The sequence below is a fragment of the Acanthaster planci genome, linkage group LG03 (genome assembly GCF_054643075.1).
Source record: "Acanthaster planci isolate LZ-2023a linkage group LG03, COTS_SCS, whole genome shotgun sequence".
Taxonomy (NCBI): domain Eukaryota; kingdom Metazoa; phylum Echinodermata; class Asteroidea; order Valvatida; family Acanthasteridae; genus Acanthaster; species Acanthaster planci.
The window spans coordinates 6,155,808-6,177,946 of NC_141779.1; the positions used below are offsets into that span (position 1 = coordinate 6,155,808).

The 22,139-nt window shown below is 40.2% G+C and overlaps 1 protein-coding gene across 1 annotated transcript; it reads right to left on the bottom strand.

Moving 5' to 3' along the window:
- Positions 1–292: 292 nt before the first annotated feature.
- On the bottom strand, positions 293–17,490 carry LOC110986553 (uncharacterized). Its single transcript, XM_022248502.2, has 4 exons — positions 17,283–17,490; positions 11,721–11,778; positions 6,967–7,060; positions 293–3,623 (listed from the first exon to the last, which is right to left on the bottom strand). Exons 1-4 carry the CDS (start codon positions 17,323–17,325, stop codon positions 3,477–3,479), a joined length of 342 nt encoding a protein of 113 aa, XP_022104194.1. The 5' UTR covers positions 17,326–17,490; the 3' UTR covers positions 293–3,476.
- Between the last annotated feature and the right edge of the window lie 4,649 nt (positions 17,491–22,139).

The window sequence follows — 22,139 nt, forward strand, 5'->3', positions numbered from 1 at the left end:
TCTTGTCTTCACTGGATGAAGACTGAGAGAAGCATTTGTAATTTTCAAGAAAATGACCACTAGTGACTGCTAGGTGACCTCTGACCTGATCTTAGTGCACCACATTATTGCCGAGTTGGATGAAATCGGTCAAAAGGAGTTATGGTTGGCGGTATAACAATTTAACGCTGATGGTGAGAAAAGATACTGAAGGACCTCCATGTACATTGTAAATACAAAACAAACACACAGAAAAACTGAAGTCAGTAATTACGGTATACACACAAGTACAAAGTCATGGGTGACAAATCTATTTTTGCTTTGTGACTAAGGTATTATTTCGACACAGTAACTGACAAATTAAACTGCTTAATTGAAAGGAAAAGACTCTTGCATGTTATTTTCAAGGACGCAGTGCAACAACCCCTTGCATCCCACGGTCTCCAAATGGTTAGGACTGACAGGATATCTACCCAAATGGGTCAAAGCAGGGGCAGGTTTTCAGCATGTGTGCATACTTCAAAGTCTGTTTTGGATATGCAGGGCAGTAATGATGCGACCAGTTCCACATCTCATGACTAACCCTTGGCCATTTTTTGTATATCTATGAAGCAAGGAAGAGTAACTTGGCCTTTAACTGCAAAATTTCGTGTAGCAAGCTGCGACTATTTGATAGTATGAAAGCAAAACAAAACGAAACAAATTTCAAACAAATGCAATAATGCATCACACTGCATCACTATTATGAACGAGTTGACTGTTGAGGTTTAACCACCTCATATCATGCCTACGATGAATGCAATGTAAATTTAAGTATTCAGAGTAAATGTTTGCATTTTCCTCCAAATCTTAAATGTAATTGTAAGCACCCAAGATAATTTACTCTGTAACAGGCCTGCTCTGTAATATCATATACACTTGCCTAATGAGACTTTTTACTACAATTAAAAAAGCAAAAGGTCCAAATTCTGGATTTTTAATGAACCCTCAGATCTGCAGATGCAACACCTTTAAGGCCCAAAATGTGCTAGTTTTCACCATGAAACTGCAGTACATATAGGATATGACTCTTTTGAGAGACCGTCTTTCAGTATGTTAGATAACATTCTCATCTCTACTCGTACAAGACTAACGATACCATTTTTTTACAACAGAATAAACATCTCAATACTGAGGTCACAAAATGTGTGCAGTTGTGGTAACTGACATCTTTGTATTCATTCATGAATTGTACAAATGCAGTGCATGTGCACAGGTTTCATTCTTCAGTTCAACCCAACTATGCCACTCTTACAGCTGCTCCCTTGCTCTCAAGGGCCATTCTAGAGGCATTTGATAAAGTAGCTTTTCCCACTCCATGTATTTACAAATGTGATGTCCACACATTCAGACTTTGGTTACTTGGAACGGTCTGACTTCTTTCATTTCGGTTGAAATTTATTCACAGCCAAATATTACAACACCAATTGTTTTTATCATGATGCAATACTGCAGCATTCTTGTATCACAACTGCTACACGCAGCATACACGTACATGTATGTTCTCCATTGTACTGTCACACTCATAAATTTTATCACAATTAAGGATTGCCTCTCGCCTTTCCTTTGGCCTTTTTCTACTTGCAGGGGAAAAGAATACCAAACTATTTCTACTCAAAAATAATCAAGAGACAGAATATACACCAACTTTACCAAGAAACAACAAAATGCTGGAAGATAGAAAAGAATAGAATAAACATGAACATTTCAATTTCTGACTGAATTGTTTGATCCTCATACCATTATTTCAAGTTCTTTCATGGTTTCCTGCATAATGGAGCTTGTTCTATTTGATTCTTCTCTAATTATCTAACTCCAAATAGCTGTGTTTCCTATTACATTACCAAATAAAGAATAAGGTGGGTTGGCTTTTTGTTCTCTGAATTATTTTATCCAATACAAATCGGGTAATATGCTGGTCAATTCTTTTGTGCACTCATTTGGAAAAATTAAGAGAGAACTTGGACTTTAATGCTGTATGTGTTTACTCTACAAACCATTCTGTCTGATCACTTGCTGAGTGGTTAAACAATGTCTGTTGGCCAGTTGATTGCAGGTCCAATCACAGGAGCAGGCCACGTTTTTTTTAAGCTGACCAGCTAGGATGATGTAAACAGAATTACACTGTGGAGTTGACACTGTGTTATTTGTGGTCATTGTCGTCCTGCATGGTTGTCTAGGTTTGGTCAGGTAACCAGAAACACAACCATTTTTGTTTGGCTTAGCTTTTTCATCATGCAGTAGCCATAGTAATGACACGTTAGACTGGCTGCTGTTCTTCCCTTAAATCAATCCACAGCATTTGGGCACAGGAACCAGACTAGTCTGTAACAAACCATCTTGGACTTTCTTTCCCTTAAAAACAAATCCCTCAGGGATATGAATTCCCCCCCCCCAAAAAAAAGAAAAACACCTAGTGGACACTAGGTGTTTTTGACTGTCAAAAAATTAAAGAAAAGATGGACAAAAAACAAACAAAACAGAAAGAAAAAGATTGATGTGGTCCTCCAACCTAGTGTTATGTGCATCGTAAGCAGCATGTACCGACGAGGCACCACAGCATCTCACTGGCTTTGGGAATCTGAAACCTTACGTACACGTATATTAGCAATTCTTTTACGTACTATCATGTAATTGTGCAGTTTGGAAAACTTAGCCATAGTTGCCATATCTACAGCTCATTTATCTTTTCATTCATGTGTAGCGGCAATTATTCAGCATCAAATCAATGAGCTCATTTTAAAAAGGAAACACAACAAAAATGGAGGAATTCAGAATGGTATGTATCTTCCTATTGACTAGATGAACCTAGACCTTTCACAAGCACTAATTTTACTATGAAACATAGAGGGATTTCACAATAGTGCTGTCTGCGTATATCTGCATCGAAACCGAGGCTCTCTGTGTTGAACTTTATCGGGCGCGCCAACGGAGTCCACACAGTACATGCAGTATCTGGTTTAAACCACGCCCACTGCACAAGATACACGACCATCGCAGGTACGCCAGTTCGCAGTAAATTGCCATCATTTTTTCTTTTGATTTTACATCTCGAGTCATCCTGAAAGACTCTTCCACAAAAATTTGCAGTCTGAAAAGTCTGAATTTAACATACCTCTATGTATTTTGTGTCTTGACTCCTTACTTTCAATCGTCTGATCGTATTAAGAATTGAAGCTGACAAATACAGCCTTGTTTTCAAACGCAGAAGTGCGCAGATCGACGCTCAAAGCGTCGTATTGGGATCCCTCTATTAACAAACCTCAACCTTGACACCACAAATTCTTGATGAGCCATGACACCAGAAGCACATACTACATGTACATGTAGGTAACACTCTCCTTGATCATTCTTACCATGCAAAGTCAGAATGAGATGAACAGCTGTTTCGTTTTTTAAACAATTCACAATGTTGAAAAAGAAAACAATAAATTTTAAATAAACAGGAGGGTGCTGATTTAAAAGCCATGGAGTTTAACCTGAGAATCTTTGGCAAGTCCAATTTTGACAAGGAAGTCCTTGACATTCTTCCTCTGATCTCCTTGCAACTGGATCACTTCTCCAAAATCCTTTTCGTTGTTCACGTTTCCATTACAGTTGAAGAACTACATGTAAGAATTAAAACAAACAAACAAATAAATACAAAAATAAAAGCAAGAATTCTAAATGGTATATTCACTCTCTCAACAAAGACACGTTTTTATGTGTATTCATTCTCACAGTGAATTGACGCAATTTGGATAAAAACAGACACTCTCTTCAAACAGAAAATAGTGGACTTGCATATGAAATCTGTTTGCTCAAGTTCCTTGACAACTTTGGAGTACACAATTTTCCACAGATAAGATGCTATGGATTTCACAAAACCCACATAAACAAAAATAAACTTTTGCTCTCTCCCTGTTTTGAATGGCTCATTTGCATCAAATTTATTGCAAACTCCAATTACAGTTCAGGCGGCAAAATGGCATTACATTTACATGTGTTGTATTGATTTTTTGGGTCCATCAATAAATCAATATTACTTGATTATTCAATATCACTTAAAAACCTGATATCGCTGAAATAAATTTCTTAGGCAAAAATCTTGATATTGGGAATGATAAAGCAAGTCAGACTGTGACCAGAAATCAAGATATCAGGAAAAAAAATTGTTTGAGCGTGAGAAAGCCTTGCTTGACAAATCAGGTTACCAGCCAAAACTTTTTGTGATGATATTGCATCCTCAATGTCATCCTCAGTGTTTTTTTTTTAACTTTCATGTCATCGTTTGGCCATCATGTCTGCAAAGTGGTTCTGCGAAATGAAATCTTAAACTCCCAACCTAAATTAGTTGACTGCATGTGCATTGCCACTGTACTGCAGGCAATGAATCAAAACAACTTTCACAGTCCCATTAGAAGGTTACCCTAGTACTCCTTGCCACTAGCACGCTATGTGCAATGGCTAGTGTGAAAGTTGAGATTGATTAGCAGCTTAAGGACCATTCATTAATGTATTCTTTCCTGCACAAATTGTGCTATGGAAAAACATGATTTTCCTTTAATTTAATAATTTGTCTTTTAATGTTTGATACCAGTTGGAAAATGGCACAACTAATTAATAAGCTGGTCTAATCTGAGTTTGTAGTAAGCACCCCGGCCGCACGCGTGCGAGAAAGGGGCATGATGTCATAAGGTGACATTGTGATTGGATAGCTATGTCTGGCCAGGAGTACATCATGCAAGCGCACATTCTCATTGAACATGTTGAAGGTCCCTCCAGTTTAGTCCTGGTCAAGGCGTTCGTCATTTGTCACAGCACAGTGCACACCAGCCGCTCGCTGACCTAGTACATACCTGTGTAAGTGCATACACATACCTACATACACGTACATTGCAAAATCAAGGCGAAGAGCGACTTCATGCAGCCTAAGAAATATGCAAATTAGCTGAACCAGGACGAACGCCTTGGTGCAACCGTCCACGGAAGCCTATGTTTTTCTTTATGTTTGCGCTAGATTTCTAGTGCACGACCTTGTATGTGAATATGAATAGATGCAGGCATGCAATGAGTGCACAGTAACCAATCGCAGCTAAGTATACATGTACAGTAAAATCTCGATACCTCCAATCTCTGGGCAATGGACAAAAATTCAAGTTATCAGAAATTCGATTTAAAAGGTCCCGATTTATTTTGAAGTTTAGTCATTATGTACCAATTTTGTGTCATTATTACATGTACCTATACACTGACGCACAGTTACCATACCGTAAATCTCCCTACGACGAAATGATATTGTGGTTATTTTATACTTTGGTGCCACAAGTTTTTGTTCATAGAAAGACATTTTTGCGGAGGAATTTTGTTGTCAATCGGCTGATAAATAACACATTACATGTACTGTAAATCATTTAAACTGTGTACCTTTGTGTGGCAAATCTTTCTTTTGCGTTGTGCATGTGTGACGCTTTGTGGTGGTCCAATTTCTGATACCGCACCGCAGCGCTTTGCACATGCGTACTCGGGCGGGGTTTCCCAATGAGTCAAATTACTTTTTTCATCAAATGAGGGCGCACCTTTTTCGCTTCAATAAAATTTCGTAAAAACGAAAATGCTATTGGTGTCTGTTTTTATTTTTTGTTCTTCGTTCTTTTTTTCCCAAACTTTTGTTTATTTTTTGGGAGTGAGATTTGGCTACACAAAAGCTCTGCGTTCCAGTCACATGGTTCGTCCACTGCGCATGGGCATGTTGTGGTTTGTGGCTCTAATTGGGCAGCCATCGCATGGGCAAGCGCAAGCAGTTGGGCCAGACCATTTGGCCAGACTTAACTTCCGTACGTGTGGTGCGTGCGGCATACACAATGATCTCCAATGCATTGCCGCAGCCACTGCAAAGAGCCATCTGTTGGCCTGCCGATGCACTGGCTACAATGGGTACACCGTAGCAATAGGGCCAATTCCTGCAAGTCGGATTTTGTTAACCTTTCACCTTACGACCGACATGAATTATGCAGTTACTATGTAGTAATGAACCAATCCAAAAGCATATTTAAAACATCGGCCCCTTGTCGTTAGTGTAATAAGCACTGCCCAATACAGCTTCCATGGACAGTTACACCAAGACCTTCGTCCTGGTTCAGCTGATGTGCATATTCCTTTGGCTGTGTGAGGTTGCTCTTTGCCTTGATTTTGCAATATGTGCAGGTATGTACGTACGCAGGTACTGGTACCTTCTAGGTCAGCGAGTGGCTGGTGAGCGCTGCGCTGCAACAAATGACAAACGCCTTGACCAAGGTTACTCCAGTTCTGCCACTCTCATTATGAATAAGTGATCGGGCGGTAAGCATTTAATTCTGTAATGGCCGATTTTGTAGTACAAACGAGAGTGGACTGTATATTATAGGCTTACACTGTGTTTTAGTTGTGTTATCAGCACTTCACAGCTAGCTTAGTAATTCAGATTAGAGGGTCAGCGATCGCAGAAAGTGCCACTCTCTCGTAAACTCCCATAAACATGTTTGTTTCTAGTTGCATCGGAGCAACTGCAATTCATAAAAAAAGTGTATAGTAAATGGCTGAAAATGCATTGCTAATTGAGATACAATACCTGGAAAATTATTCCCTGTATGACATCTTACCCTTTGCAATCCATTTTGCTGGTGAACACGCTAAACTGGACCATGTGTGAAACTTTTATCGATGCATCAGAGAATTATTATGCCATTATTCCTGTATAAATGAGTGATGTTTCACTAGACTTTCCCAATGGCCCCCTTCAGAGGCTGAGCAACTGTCATGGGACTGTAACTACCATGCTTTACCACCTTTAGTTGGTCCCACTACAAATTACCACTGATGGTGTTATCATGGTCGTTGGATTAGTTTATAGAAACTGTCGCATGTCACAACACATTTCTACACTAAATTCATTACCAGAAATACAAAGATATGTATACCGGTACAAACCTTTTTCATTTTCTTGACAAGGCGGGTTTGTGAATAAATGTGTGGAATTCCCTCTACTGTTGTAATCATTTTACGGCCATTTCGCTGTTGACATCTGAAAAAGAGTTAATAATGTTTATATTTCTGTTAATTAATGTAAAAAATAAACGAAACTACCACCCTCCCTTACAGTGCTTTTAACAAAAGAGTACGTCAGATGCCCCTAAAACAAAATTGGATTTTAGAACAATGATCTTTTATCTTATACAAACTAAAGCTTACGACTCCCTCTGTCACAAACAACAATTTCCAAAATTCCATTTTAACTAGTAGAACAGTGTAAAACAAGTGTGTTTCATCATGTGTGTACATGTAATATAATCAACATAGGTAACCCAAAATGACCAGAATCAATTTTTTCTGTTTAAACTTTTACCTCTGGCAGAAAAATTTAAATGAACGTTTAACTACACATCAAAATCTTTTCATTATAAGCCAGTGAAAGGTGCCTGGATACTTGACTACTGATGTCAATATCTGTTCTCTTTTTTCAGGCCTAGTACCCATAAAACAGTCATGTTAAAAAATGTGAAGGTGTTTTGCTTTATATTCGTAGAGCGCATCATTTTCTGTGATTGCAGCAAACGGACGGAATTCGCAGAATCAACACTTTGAAACGGAATTCACTGCTTGAAACGGAACTTACAAAATTTCCCTCTAAGAATGGCTTAAAGAGTAAAGAAAACTTTCTGCAAAGTACCAAAAAATAAATACCTATCAAACCCTTTTCAAATGTTTGCTTTTAATTAACAACTTACGCTGAAACATGCTAAATTGCACCACTCCACCACATGATTGGGTCATCCTCGCTGCGCTGGTGCCTTGCAAGTGCTATGGCATGCATGAACCCCATTCATGCCCCTTACTATATTTCCATCTTGAGCATAGTGAATAGAAAGTGTAGTGTTTTGTAGATCGCATGATGCACCTTTTAGCATCTTTGAGCCGCATTGGTTGGTGCTACATGTATGTTTTGGTGTTTACAAGGAATCTCTATCAACTTCTCTCTGGTACAGTATAAAACTCTGGCTAAGCCAACATCGTACAATGTAGCAAATCGCTCAAGTTGGCAGTCTTACGAAAGTCCTGATTGTCTCTAATGCATTTCCATTAGAATTTTTATTCCTATTAAAGCCTGCTTTTATACATGTGCATGTAAGTCATCATTTTGCCTACTAAAGTCGGCGTGTTGCTCTTGGTCTGTTCTATGCGCACCATCTTCCTTTAACGATTTTAAATTCCTACTTCATTGTAAACAAAGCACTGACGAGGCTCTTTAGAACATATTGAACTTATTGATTCTGAAATCAGTTAAGCTAAATTAACCTTTGCATTGATTATATCAGAACAGAAATTATAGGTCTTGATCTGTAGAGTTACTCTTCCAGCTATTGTACAATATTATGCGAATAAATTGACAACTGTAGTTTCGTATGTAAACATTGTACAGGTTGCAAATTTCCAGCCTAGGGTAAAAAACCAGAGAAAAATCAATGAGCTAAAAGGCTCTGGAAAACCTTATGGCCTTCCAAATGAATAAGATCACATATCAAAGAAGTGGTCAAGGAGTAACCGACTGTAGTGCAGTGAAGGATGCAGGCTAGCATGGCCACACCCTAGGCCATCTACACCTTTTATGTTGTTCTGACCTCCTTACATGGCCATTTCATTCAAATTAGCCTTATCCAAATGAAGCTTGCTCAAGTGTTATGCTTGTACATGTAACATACAGACAAATTTTTGTGCTATACTTCATTATGCAGAGATATGAACGTTCCATTTCCACAAAAAGCACAGCGAAATCCTTTGTGTACATGTAACTGGGCATTTAAAAAATCCCGCATTGGCATTGACTTCTGTGCCACAGTTGGCAAAAAGTGTCAGTGAAAAGTCAAATGGCAACGTCCGTTTATTGGCACGGTCCTTGATTGCTGCATTGGTGTTTATGTAGCATTACAGTTAGGACACATCCCCGTACGGAGTTGCATGCACTGCTATCATGGACGGATCCCGGCCTTTGTCCGCCAGCAAGTGTATATTTTTAGGATATCACATGTACTTGCTATGTAAAATTGTATGGATTTTTCCTGCAAAAAATATGCATACATAATATGTACGCGGAGTCATAATTGATAATTTCTGCTCTCCCATGGCCCAAGCATGAGACAAGTTGCGTTGCGAGTGCAGTGTGGTGGAAGCACACGAGACTAGATGAAGCATGTCAGGCCTCAAAATAGTACTAGCCTAGCATACAAATTCTAGCAAAAAATGCTCCGGACTACCTTAACTTGGTTCCTTGGTTGCCAGGTGGGCTAGTGAAAAATTCAGAATAGGCCTGCCTGTTAAAACTTAGATCAAATATTATGCTTTTCGTGATAATAAATACATGTAGAAGATCACAAAAACTGAGTCGTTGTGGATGTGTTTTCACTTGTGTTTTTGAAACGTGATGCTGGCGCGATAGGGCGATAAGTGATCGTGAACGCCACGAACAGAGTAGACTGGTGGGTTGTACTGGCAAAGCCTAGCACATGGTAGGGCATGATACCACACGAGTACACTATTCTCGTTCACTGTTTATGCCACTTCTGCTTCCGATTACATGCCTCTCAAAACTAGTATCGGTAGGTCAGAATTTTGTTAGGTCAATTTTTTGTGCTAATGTAATAGCCTGAATGGGGATGAAAGCTTCCAAAAATTGTCTCAAACAGTGATAAAACACGTCTTAATATATGTAAAAATTTCCGCAGTCAACAATTCACAAGAATTATGGACAAATCACACAATGGTAGTCAGGTAATCACAAGGGCAAACTGGCCAGCAATGTCCATGTATTGCGTGGTAAGCGTCCATGATACATCCAGATGGGCGTGCAATAAACCGTGTGCTCAGACTCGTGAGCACAGACAATAAATACATAAATAAGAGACCAAGTTCTGTGAATTAACTTGCAGAAATCCTCTTGCAACATCGATGTTTTTTAGACCTGCAGCTGCATGGTTGCATGCGTGTACGACACCGATGTAATTTTATAGACCTGGACGTAAAGGCTGGTTAGCACATTTCCACCACGCGTTCTTTTGCATGGGCACAGCGTGGTGGGAACCAGCGCAGCTTTGCTTTCATGCGTTGAGCTTTGCGCACGTTTTCACCACTGCGACAGCAAAATGCGAGTGGAACTCGTGAAAATGACAGAAGTTTCTTTTCAAAAATTGCAAATGTAAGTAGGAAAACATATGAAAACAAGCATTTTAACATGAGAAAGGGTTGTTGAAAGTGTTTAGTGAGGACAGAAAAGACATTGGCATTAATTTTTTTTTCAATTTTTTAAATTTGTTTTTCTAACTTGTTTAGGGTCACGCCGAAAAATTAGGGTCGGTGGGGAAACCAAAACCAGAAGTATTTGTTTGGCCACTTTGATCTTTTTTTGCGATCTTTTTCAGTGCACGGTGCTGAAATGTCAAAACGCCAGGCAAAAAAAAAAGAAAAAGGTGCTTGCCCGTCGCGCTGGCAGCCTGGAACATTTGGTTGCCCGACAAAATATTTTGGTTGTCCCAGGACATTGGACTACCGATTCTGCAAGCCCTGGCACAAGGCCTGCATGTATGGCAAACGGGTTCCTACTACCAAAAATAGCAAGAACAGTATGGAATGGCTGGGAGTCAGAGACCCCTGCGTCAACTCAAAGTGCATTCCAAATTTGACACTCCAAAAAATGTGAAATGATCAAAATGTCTGAAATACCAGGTACATGCACTTCCGTGAAAGAGCCACTTCACAGAAACAACAAGTAGATTCCCCTTTATGCAAAGGTATTTTCCACAAGTATTTTGAAGGTTTTACATGTAGTGCACATATTTTCGGCGGCACACAGGAGAGGTGATTTTTGTTGGGCTGTCACAGGGCGAATTCACCATTTACCAGTCCATGCCCATACACATGTATGCAGGCACAGGTGTTCACACTGATGGCCCGCTGCGCTTCACAAAATCCAATCCGTGTGTCAAAACTTCACGGCATTGCAACCATGTTGCATGTTTTAATCGCTCTATTCCTTTCTCCATGTTCGGACTAGATATTTTGAGGGCTGGGACCCAATGACATATATGTACATTTACATAACTGTGCATACATCGATCAGTAATGTTCGGTTTGGGGAAAAATCCTGTGACTATACTGGGTTACTGAAGGGGTGTCCCCTCCCCCTTAATGTTTAGGTTGTCTGGGTACATATACTGATCTTTACAGAAATGGGTACCTGGTCCCCAAAATACCCTTGAATACATACATGTAAACCTATTTCAGTGCACTTTCAGTTGATAAAGTTTGTCCTAAATATGTTATTTCAAATATTTCCTTTAACGAACATCATTCTACAGTGTTTGCTATAAAGAATGGACTGACTCTTTTTTCAAGAGAACTTCCATTTATTGTGTTGCTATATATGGTACCTTTGGAAATCAGTAGCTTGACATATCTAAACTACAACTTCAGCTGTGCAAATGGTACATGTAAGTGCTTTCAAATCAAATTGCTCTGTTGTTAAGGCATAAATGTACACATGTATCAATTTGCTGGATAAGAAGAGCAGTGTTCAAATCCTACTGGTATGTAAATATAATACTGAATACTGAAATTGGTCAACTGCCCTCCCAAAATAATGTTTACATACAGGTAAACCTCATCACATTTTTTACATATTGTAGGTAACTTACCTCACATGCACTAGGTTCATTGTCCCATCTTCATTGCTGTCCTGAAAATCATCACAAGCTGGAAGTAAAAACATCAGTTTTTAGTTAAACTAAGGAAATTCACTGATGTACGTGTATACATTCATAAATGTGTCTGTTCTGTACAACTGTACCGGTATATCAACACAAGGTTACTTACTTTTATCCAACAATATGCCAGGCAAGTACAAAGGAAGACAACATGAGATCAATCATGTACATGTATCCTTCATAAAGTGCACATCCTAACTAGGCCCATACAATTAGTGTGACTAGTTGACTACATGTAGTCATTGGTGGTCATGACTATCGCTAATTAGTTTCCTGTAGGAAACCAGTCCGTCAAAACATGTGGGGATAATTCTTTATCTAAATGTCAAGAGATTTTTTTGGGGGTGACCAAGAACAGAGAACCCTCATTGAAGATGTGTAGTTTTGGACATACAAGCTCTCAAAACAGAATCTCAAAGTGACAAAACCTAGCATTGTCTGTAAAACAAATCTGAAGTCATTGATTCTTACAAACATACAAAAAAATGAAGTCGTGCACACCACGTCAGTCATGATGGCAAATCACGATGGCTGTATCATTGCAAAGCCTGTTGTTTTATAAGAATGACCTCGGTCAGTGTAGCTGGCTTTATAAGCAGGGTGCTTGTATGGAAATAAGTTCATCAACGATCCTCTTTGAAGTGTTTAATTTGTTCATAGATTTTTAATGATTAAAGAAGTATAATTATACACAATATTGTAGAGATCTGATTTTTATTAAATTGAAACAGTAACTTATCTTGACAAATGAGACATGAAAAGAGGATTACATGTACATTGCAGGCATGATGATTGTGATGCACAGGGGAGAGCGATGAATGCAGAGTGCTAGCGCACGTGAGGTAAGTAGCGATACCGCACCAGGGTCCATAAAAATCGTTTTTTTAAAGATTTTCTTTATTCAGATTTTTTAAAATTTAAATCAATTTTTTAAAATTGATCTCTAAAGCTGTCCAGAAGGCTTTTTGTCCTGAAGTTCAAGACATGATACGTGAATACCAGGTGATGACTAAAGGACCAAGTGCTGACTGCTGGGGTTAAGTTTATCATATGTTCAGATGTTGAACTGTATTTCTAATCAAACACCCAAGTTTGCTATGTCCAGTTTCCTGTATGCTGAAATACACACAAACTCTTGGTATGAATAAACTGTTTATGCAAATTTCAATGATAAAACAAGATGAGTAAAGATCAGTGTCTTGCTTCTTCAGTTGGTATAAAACTTCTGTACTTGCTAACACATGTCTTACACAAGTTCACATCATTGGTATTCCAATGTTCGTGATACATGTATTTGACAATACCACTTTCCATGAAACTGGTATTTGGCAATTCTGCTTTATCTAAATGTATGTAGATGGAAGGGTTATTGAATTCCATAAAATACATGTAAACGTAAATCCAGTCATACAAAATAGAGAGTGGTGTACAGATACAAGTACACGTACATGTACATCAGGTACACATATACATGTAAATGTCAAATAAGTGTAAAGAGAAACATTATACACAAAATGACCCAATTCTGGTAGTGTGGAAGTGCTCCAAAGACATCAGTATATTTAATTCAGCCATTTCTTCCTTTCAAATGCCCCAAAGAATTTAAGGTTTCTTTGATGTGATTTTTTAAAAGTCATTTTTATCTAAACAATTTAAATCATGATTTCAGGAAAGGGACAGACCACACAAGAAACACAGTTCTCTTTTCGAGCTGTAGTACCCCTTTCAATCTCCAAGAAAATTTTAAAAAGGGTGGAACTAAGAGTACTCCTTTGGTGTAGTTTGCCACATTCAGACATTTTGGATTCTTAATGCTCTGTTGTACAATCTCAGGTATTTTCTGCCGTACTTTCTTCTGACTCCTTGAATCATATTTGCTCATGGTAACAATTTGAAATGAAGGCAAAATTGTTATCGGGAGATCGTCAAAAGTCGATTTCTTTCTGGGGCATTTTGTTTGGTTTACTGATTGGAACTCACCATCAAGTAGATGGTTCTGGGGTTACATATACGTAAGTGGGCACTGTGCGAGTGGATGATGCAATGTACAGTCGCTTCCCTAATTCTAGATCTCAATAATACATGTAACTCCATGGTCAGATTCCAGTGACAAAATCCTATTATTCCGGTGAAATACATGTATAGTCAGTAGTCAAGACGTTCAAAAGTAAACTCTAGAATCTACTTTGATTAAACACACATTAGAGGGCAAAGTAAATAAGACAGTTACGTAGGGAACAAGTATTTGGAAGCACATGTACAGAATGACCATTCAACCTGTATTTTTGGTTAATTTTTTGGCTCTTGTGATTTTTGACAAACCGTTGAAAAATGCCAAAGTTCGAAACTGAAATCTACATGTAGCTGGCAGAAGGTTGCTTATCTGGACTTTTCTGAAAACAAAATTTTGTACAAGAACCTTACATTTCACCCAACTGAGCTTGTTTGAGAATGTAGAACACAAAAGAAGTAGTTTTAGAAGCAGAAGAAAGAAATTTCATTTTAAGCAATCCGTATCTAGGAAAAATCCAGAACTGCAGGTAGGAAATTGGCTGTATTTTCTGAAGAAAAAAACATGCATTTGAGGTATTGGTTCTTGACCTTACAAAATGAAAATGCTATGACAGGGAGATTGGAACCAGTCCAGAATTTTGTGTTCTTGTATTATACTGCGTCTGGCTTTGATCACTAACGCTGCAAAGTGCTATTGTGCTGAATAATAATGGCAAACTCATCATGTTCATTCCACAGAGTGTGGTTCTTTCCATTTATAAAAATTGTGAAGACTGTGGAGAATAGGGAAAATATAACAGAAAAATAGCAGTGAGAATTTTGACAGGGAGGCAAAACTTTAGCAAGGTGGTCTAAAACCTGTCATGGAAAACACTGATCCCTTTTAACTTGTCTTTTTGCTGATGCAGCAACTTATAGGCCTAAGTGAAAATGATAAATTATATGTTATTATTGTTCCAAGTTCAAAATTGTTGCAACACAAAACAACAACATGAACGTTTGTTATGCGAATACGCTGTGCCTGTCTTTGTCACATGACACACAGCCATAAGAGAGAATGCAGATGTGTGCAGATTGTTGAGAGATGCAGTATGGGGATGGTAGAAAATACTTCATTTTTTGCCAATAATACAGGTTGAACGCTACAAAATACTACCATGCCCTGTAGTTCCATATAGGCTAGCTATTATTATAGGGTCTTTAGAGGAAGATTTGCTTCAGAAAGCACTAACAGATGTTTCATCTGGTACTCCAACTGGTAGAGCCAATGATTTTCCATTTCAAATTTCCTTTCATACCTTCGTTAGCATGAAATAGGAGAGTAAGTTTGAAACTATGCATGGAAACCATTTGCTCAACCACTCTCAACTCCCCCTCCCCTAAATAAACAAAAATAGCAACAATATTGTTGTGAAATATTCTGCAATGTTTCCAACTTTTTTTATAATTTCTGTTGTGAAAATAACAAAAAACTCCAGACAATAAATACTGCACACCTCACCCCTTGATTTCCCACCGGTGTGCGATCAGCAAAAACTTGCTACGATTAATCAATGGACAATTCATGTGCCACTCCTCATGTATGAAATCAGATTACATACATGTACATGTACAGTGAAGTCACAGAGTAGGTCTTGCATGTAACAGTTGTTGATCACAATACATATATGTTAATGTTGGACATCGACCCACCATTTTCTTTGGCAGGAGTACGACAAAATTCAGAAAGTTAACATTAAATCTGAGCCTTAAAATTAAAATCTGAGCCTTTGTTTGTGACTGAAAACTTCCAAGGGTCCATTCAGCTACGGTACACCAAGCTTACAAGGTTTCGTTTATTTCAAGAAATATGAAATTAGTCTTCCGTTTCGCTGCTGCGGTTTCATTGTTTCGCAATGGGGTACTAGCCTTGTCTCAAGGCGTCCATTCGGATTCACAGACTAAATTGCCCACATGTGCAATAGTCATACATGTATGTGTGAGTAAGAACTTGTTTGCACCTTGATTTCATTGCTAATAGGGTGCATGTATTGTTCCGCACCACTACTGTGCCAGCTGCCACCGCACGACTTAGTGCTTCGAAGTATCGGCACCGGCACAGTCATGTGGTGGAGTGGTGTAATTTAGCAATCCAGCGTAATTCGTTCATTAAAAGCAAGCATTTGAAAAGGGTTTGGTAAGATTTATTTTATAGTACTTTGCAGAAAGTTTTCTTTACTGTTTAAGCCACTCTCAGAGGGAAATTTTGCAAGTTCTCTTTCAAGCAGTAGATTCCGTTTGAAAGTGTTGTTTCCATGTATTCCGTCTGTTTTCCACGATCGTGGAAAATCATTGGCTCTATTAGCTGGTTTTCAAAATGCCAAAGCGTGCGGAAATATCAAAAAGGTGGAGTGCAGTAAGGTCTACAGATTAGTACCTTACTGTTCAGAAGTAGCTTTCTACCATTGTGCAAAATCACTCATGCGGTATCAGCTATAAGGCTTACGTCCAAATGTTAAAAGGCAATTTGTGGGGTCCAAGTTACGCAGACTAGCATGACTAGGGTCATCTATGGTTAGCATAACCCCTATGCAACATGTACAATATGTACAAACGGTAACTTTTACCCCAAGAGCTGTGGCATGGGGTCCAACGTCCATCACAGGGAGCATGGCAGACCTCGGCGGTCATGCTATTTAGCGTCAGTTAAGTTATTGTAAAACCCATACAGAAACGAAATACATGTACATAAAACACACACAAATAAAATAAATATATATACATATTATATGGGAAGGCAGACACAAAAAAAAAAAAAAATATTACACTAACACTGAATCAAAGGAAAGGGAGAGGGTGTTGGGAACATGAGAAGGGGAGGGGAGGGGAATGGAAGAAAGGGGGAAGTGACAGGGAGGGGTAGGGGAAATCAATGCCAACAAAACAGATCAATACTTATTTAACAGAGAGGTAATGTACGTGTATAACCATGGTATAACGTACGGCAGTGGGCTGTATTTATTTGTACCAATTAGTACTGCACGTACACGTAACTGTTGACAGGCTATTCACATTTTGCCACTCTATAACTATGAGAGAAACACCAAATTTGCTTCCAGATTCTCGCAGGAAAACAAAAATTTTTCATGATGGACGGGGGCTGCAATCTTTCTTTCCTCTGCCATCCATGCGAACATGGCGAAAACAAGATGGCGGCCAGTCGGACTGCACAAACAGGTCCGACTTTGTCACTCAGTTTCAACACTCAAATATCATTTCAGATAGATATATATTGAAATTGATATGTAGGATCCTTGTAATTAACATTTGATATAAAAACATTTTGCATAAATATGCTTGAATAACTTGTTGACGCTAAATAGCATGACCCGACGTCGGACATATCGGACCATGGAGGTAGAATCACACCTCCATGGTCGGACCTGGGGGTAGGCCTACCTACCGTTACGTTACTGTCATGACTGTGTAAAAGTGTCTTACCCGACGTCATCCTCAAGTTTTCGATACTTATTTCAGCATCCATGTCGATCCCTTTCTTTATACTATTAATAAGAAAATAGTTCTGATGAGAAATAAATATCGAATCACTGGTGACGGTGGATTTCTTTACCGAATAGCACTAGCAGCAGTACTTTAGCAGGGGCTGGCACTGTCGCGTTACAATTACAAATGAACGTACATTGCGTCACAATCCGGAAATTGGCGGGATTATGGGAATGCAAACCAAAGATGACGCAGGTGCAATCTGTAGACTGGTTCCCGGTCCCCAATTATCCTTTGAACCGGACGAGCACCAGAACAACGATGGCATATTGGTTATTGAACCGTTGTTAATGCTCCGCACTCGGAACCATTCCCTTGCTCATTGAGAACGTTACAGTTTCTAATATTTCCATCCTATTCCTCCATCTTCTTCAGTTTCCTTGAGTAAAATGGTCCTTTCGCTCGTGCAGGTTCGAAAAGTGGTTGATTGTACGCACTGAACCGAGTTGTGTTGTTGTTGTTTTGTTTTAATGGCGCTTTCAGCAAGGAAGAAAGTCCACTTTTAGAGGCAGGAAAAAACAGGAGTACCCGGAGAAAACCTGTGAGAGCGAGTATGGACTGGAAACCAAATGCACTTAAAGCCTGGGCCAAAGCCGGGACTCGAACCCGGGCCTCATTGGTGCAAAGCCAGGATAGAACCGATACGCTAACCCGTTCCCCTATAGAGGTATCCTAATACGATGCGTTTAGAGTCGATCTGCGCACTTCCGCGTTTGAAAACGAGGCTGTATATGTCAGCATGAATTCTTAATACGATCAGATGATTGAAAGTAAGGAGTCAAGACACAAATACATAAAAGTATGTTAAATTCAGACTTTTCAGGCTGCAATTTTTTGTGGAAGAGTCTTTCAGGATGACTAGACACGTAAAATCAAAAGAAAAAATAACGACAATATACCGCGAACTGGCGTACTAGTAGCTGTGATGGTCGTGTATCTTGTGCAGTGGGCGTGGTTTAAACTGAAGTGGTGTCACACTTACGACCCGGATACTGCATGTACTGTGTGGACTCCGCGGGCGTGCGCGACAAAGTTCAACACAGAGAGCCTCGGTTTCGAAGCAGATATGCGCAGACGGTGCTAAACCGGGGTGTGTGACACGGGTGATAAAAGCCCGGGGCTAGCTCCCGTGTCAGCAGGTCTTCTGTCCACGTTCTTCTGTTTCTTCCCTCCGGAAAAAAAATGCTTCCCCGAAATTTCAACAACATAACTTAGGCCTACGTCACGGTTGCCCATTTTTGCAAAAGACGATTATGTTTGGAATTGGTTGATTCTCAATGACAGTGCTTCAGTGATTGACCAACACATGAATTAATTTGGTGTATTTAGATTGAGGATCACAGCATACACATATTACTGGCAATGAGGTCACTGGTGCACGTTACTCTATGGGCCTAAACGCTCCCAGGTACGGTGCAAGTGACAAGAAGAACTTCTTCAATTCCCAAGGCTGAAAACTCCAAAGAAGGCCCAATCAAGTAAAAAATTTAGCAACAAGCTTAACATCTTTGGTTAACAGTGTTTCCTTTCCCCCATATTTAAGTGCGCGTAAGCATTAATCCATATTTATCACATGAGTGCGCGTGCGCGAGTCACGATAATTCAAGCAAACTCGTCGCACAATAAAAATGTTGTCTTGGCCTGTGCACGAAAAAGGCGCCACCTTTGAATTAACAGTATATTTTCCAATTGTGCATTTTGCTTTTCAGCGTAAAAATAACGCATTTCGTGGAGTTAGAACAATGCATTACGTACGAAGGGTTTGACATGGACTGTGCGACAATTGCCTGCGATGTAGGGGCCCGTGGTGTTTTGTACACCTGAAGGGGCAAATGGCACTCGAGGCTAGGCCGAGGGTGCCATTTGCCCCCGTGTACAAAACCCATGGACCCCGTCAAAGCAGGCAACAATTGTTTTGTTAACCATGGTCTCATACATGTATTACACTGAAATGGTCTTATGGGTAATATGTGCATATTTCATTGCAAGATAAACTGAAAACACCTTGACAAATTGAAATATTTGAACAGCAAACTAGATATCAAATTATAAGGAAAATGTTTTTTGTGATGTCCTTTGTTGACCTGGTTTTTTTTTGGGGGGGGGGAGAAATCTAGGATTTATAACAAACTGGCTTATTAGAGAACCCTGAAATTCATAAAGCACTGGGGTTTTGTTGACTGGTTGAAATTCAACATTGACAAGATTGAAGAGCAGAGAGACAACTACGTGAGCGTTTTATATAAACAGCAATGGCGATCGCAGCAGAAACAGTGATCAGAACATTCGCATGTTCCACAAGCATAGCTGGGTACACCAATAGAAGTTTCATAACCCGCGGGTCTCCGTCATGGTCAGAGTGAAGACAGAAGCTGTGGCAAAGGGCGTGGACTAACAAAGAGGAGTCAGGCTGCCGGTTTGCATGTTCATAGTGAGCACGGATTTGCCCTTTTCTTTATTAGTACTGGCAATACAACCACATGTATGCTGGTGGCAACATCCTGATGGCTGGTCTAAACATGTAGTTGGCCGGCGGAGAGACGTGTCATAGGGAGAGCAGACAGCTCATCTGGCCTGATCTCTAGAAAAGCTCTAACTAGTGGTGTGGGTGGATAGCCCCCTCTATGACCCGTTAGAGTCGCAACATAATAGCCGCCCCTAAACTGTGCGAAACAGTTTACAGTGTGCATACGCCGTTGCAATCAGGTGACACGAATGGTGAGAGTCAATAAGGAAAGTTAAACAACAGATGATAAAGGTATACAAGAAAACAACAGGGTAACAGGAGAAGCCGCCTCGTGAATGATCATGGGGGGAAAAGGTTGCAATGGTAAAGTCACCCTAATCAGACTCAGATGACATGGTGGTCCCAAACTTGCCCCCATAGATGTTTCGGAAGGCAGCTTGATGAGGCGAGCCACTGGCCGGGCGTAGATACCATCTCCAATGATCTTCACCCGCACTGTGCAGACCTTTCCATCCGTACCAGGCAACACTTCATGGACCTTCGCTGGCGGCCAATAGTTCCGGGGTTGCTGGGGGTCCATCATGAGGACGACAGGTTGTTAGTCTAAGGCAAATGCATCGGCAAAGAAAGCCGCGATGAAGGTTGCTTGCAGTGACTGGCTCAGATTGAACAACTTGAGCAGGCAGAACTTAGTTGAAGCAACAGAGGAGTCGTTTTGAGCAAGAAACAGCACTTGCAGAGGCAGAAGCTGAAGCTAGAACAGGTCTATGAATCACCAGAAACTGAACAATTTGATTATGATGCAAACCCAGAAAATATACAAGCATCTTCCCCACGGTTATCAAGTAATCTTTGGTAGTGATTCATCAATTATACTTTGCCGTCCTCTGTAATGCCTACCACCGAAACCCCTTCAGCCATGTCTCACCCGGCTCCACAACTGTCTGCTATCAGTCAACCAGCAAGTTCCAGCCCACAACTGGCTGCTGTCAGTCAACAAGCTGGTCCCAGCCTGCAATCGTGTGCTGTCAGTCTACTTGCCAGTGCCAGTCCACAACCACCCGGCTGTCAGTCAACCAACCGGTTCCAGCCCACAACTCCCAACTGTCAGTAAACCTGCTGGTTCCAGTCCACCACTCCCTGCTGTCAGTCAGTCAACCGACTCAAGCCCACAACTTTCCGCTCTTACTCATCACATCAGCACTACCCTCCACCTTCAGCTGCAACCAGTTAATGCCATGACTGAAATGCGAAATGTCATCTTCAGGAAGGAGTTGTTGGCCTTGAGCCTTCAAAGCTTCAATGATTCCACATCCATGTACAGAACCTGGAAGGCATCAATTGTGAGCACAGTCAAGGAGCTGAACATACCACCTTCACAGGAACTGAATCTGGTCATAAAATGGTTGGGCAATGACTCTAGAAAAATGTTGGAGCCACTACACTCAGTGTATATTGACCAATGTGTGGAAGCATTGAAACAAATCTGGGGGTTGCTGGATGAAACGTACGGCTCTCCGGAGGCCACTGAATCAAATGTCATGCTACGTCTTCAGGAATTTGAAAAGATCGCAGCAATGAACTCCGACAAACTTCTCCAGCTTGACCACTTGCTCCTCGAGGTCTTGTGCCTCAAGAAATCTGGATTCAGCCCATAGCATTAGCCAAATGCATAGTTTAAAAGTTACTACCTGGGCTCCAAGATAAGTGGAGACATGAGGCATGAATAAAAATACACGAGTTCCAGTGCAAGGTTACTTCCACCCTTCGAAGTGTTTCACGGTTTTACCCACACAGAAACAAAAATGCAAAACGACCAGAGTTGTTGTGTTGGTCTACCTTGTACAGCATCAGAGTCCGATTCCATGAGCAAGATGGTGAAGTTAACCAAGCCAGTCACTGTTCACAAGATGGAGGTCATCAATGCTCCCAAACTTACAGGAGGCGAATTTGCAGATGGTGTTCTGCATAACTCAAAACATTCACTGCATTAATGCCGGCTCTTCCGAAAGAATTCCGAAAGAAAAAGCTGTTGAAAGAGTTGAAGGGTGTTTTATAACTGTTGCATGCCTACAAAAACTGCGAAAAGCAAATCAAGTGTGAAGATTGATGTCACTGCTCTACACGTCTGTGTACTTGCACAAATGTATGTGGCTTCTTCCCTGGCGGAAAATCCTGTGCGAAGATATGCAAGGTGGAAGTGTACAGAGAAGATAGGCAAGAACACTTCCAACTTATGCAGTAATTGACGAACAAAGCAACTCGACCCTAGCAAAGGGCCAACTCTTTGATCTTTTTTCGAATATCCTCTCCACCCTTGACTTACG

Coding starts and splice junctions, on each gene's coding strand:
- LOC110986553 (XM_022248502.2), bottom strand. CDS start 17,325: ATGGATGCTGAAATAAGTATCGAAAACTTGAGGATGACGTCGG. Junction 7,061..11,720: donor ATGAACCTAGTGCATGTGAG/GTAAGTTACCTA, acceptor ACTCTTTTTCAG/ATGTCAACAGCGAAATGGCC. Junction 3,624..6,966: donor TTGTCAAGAAAATGAAAAAG/GTTTGTACCGGT, acceptor TCTTACATGTAG/TTCTTCAACTGTAATGGAAA.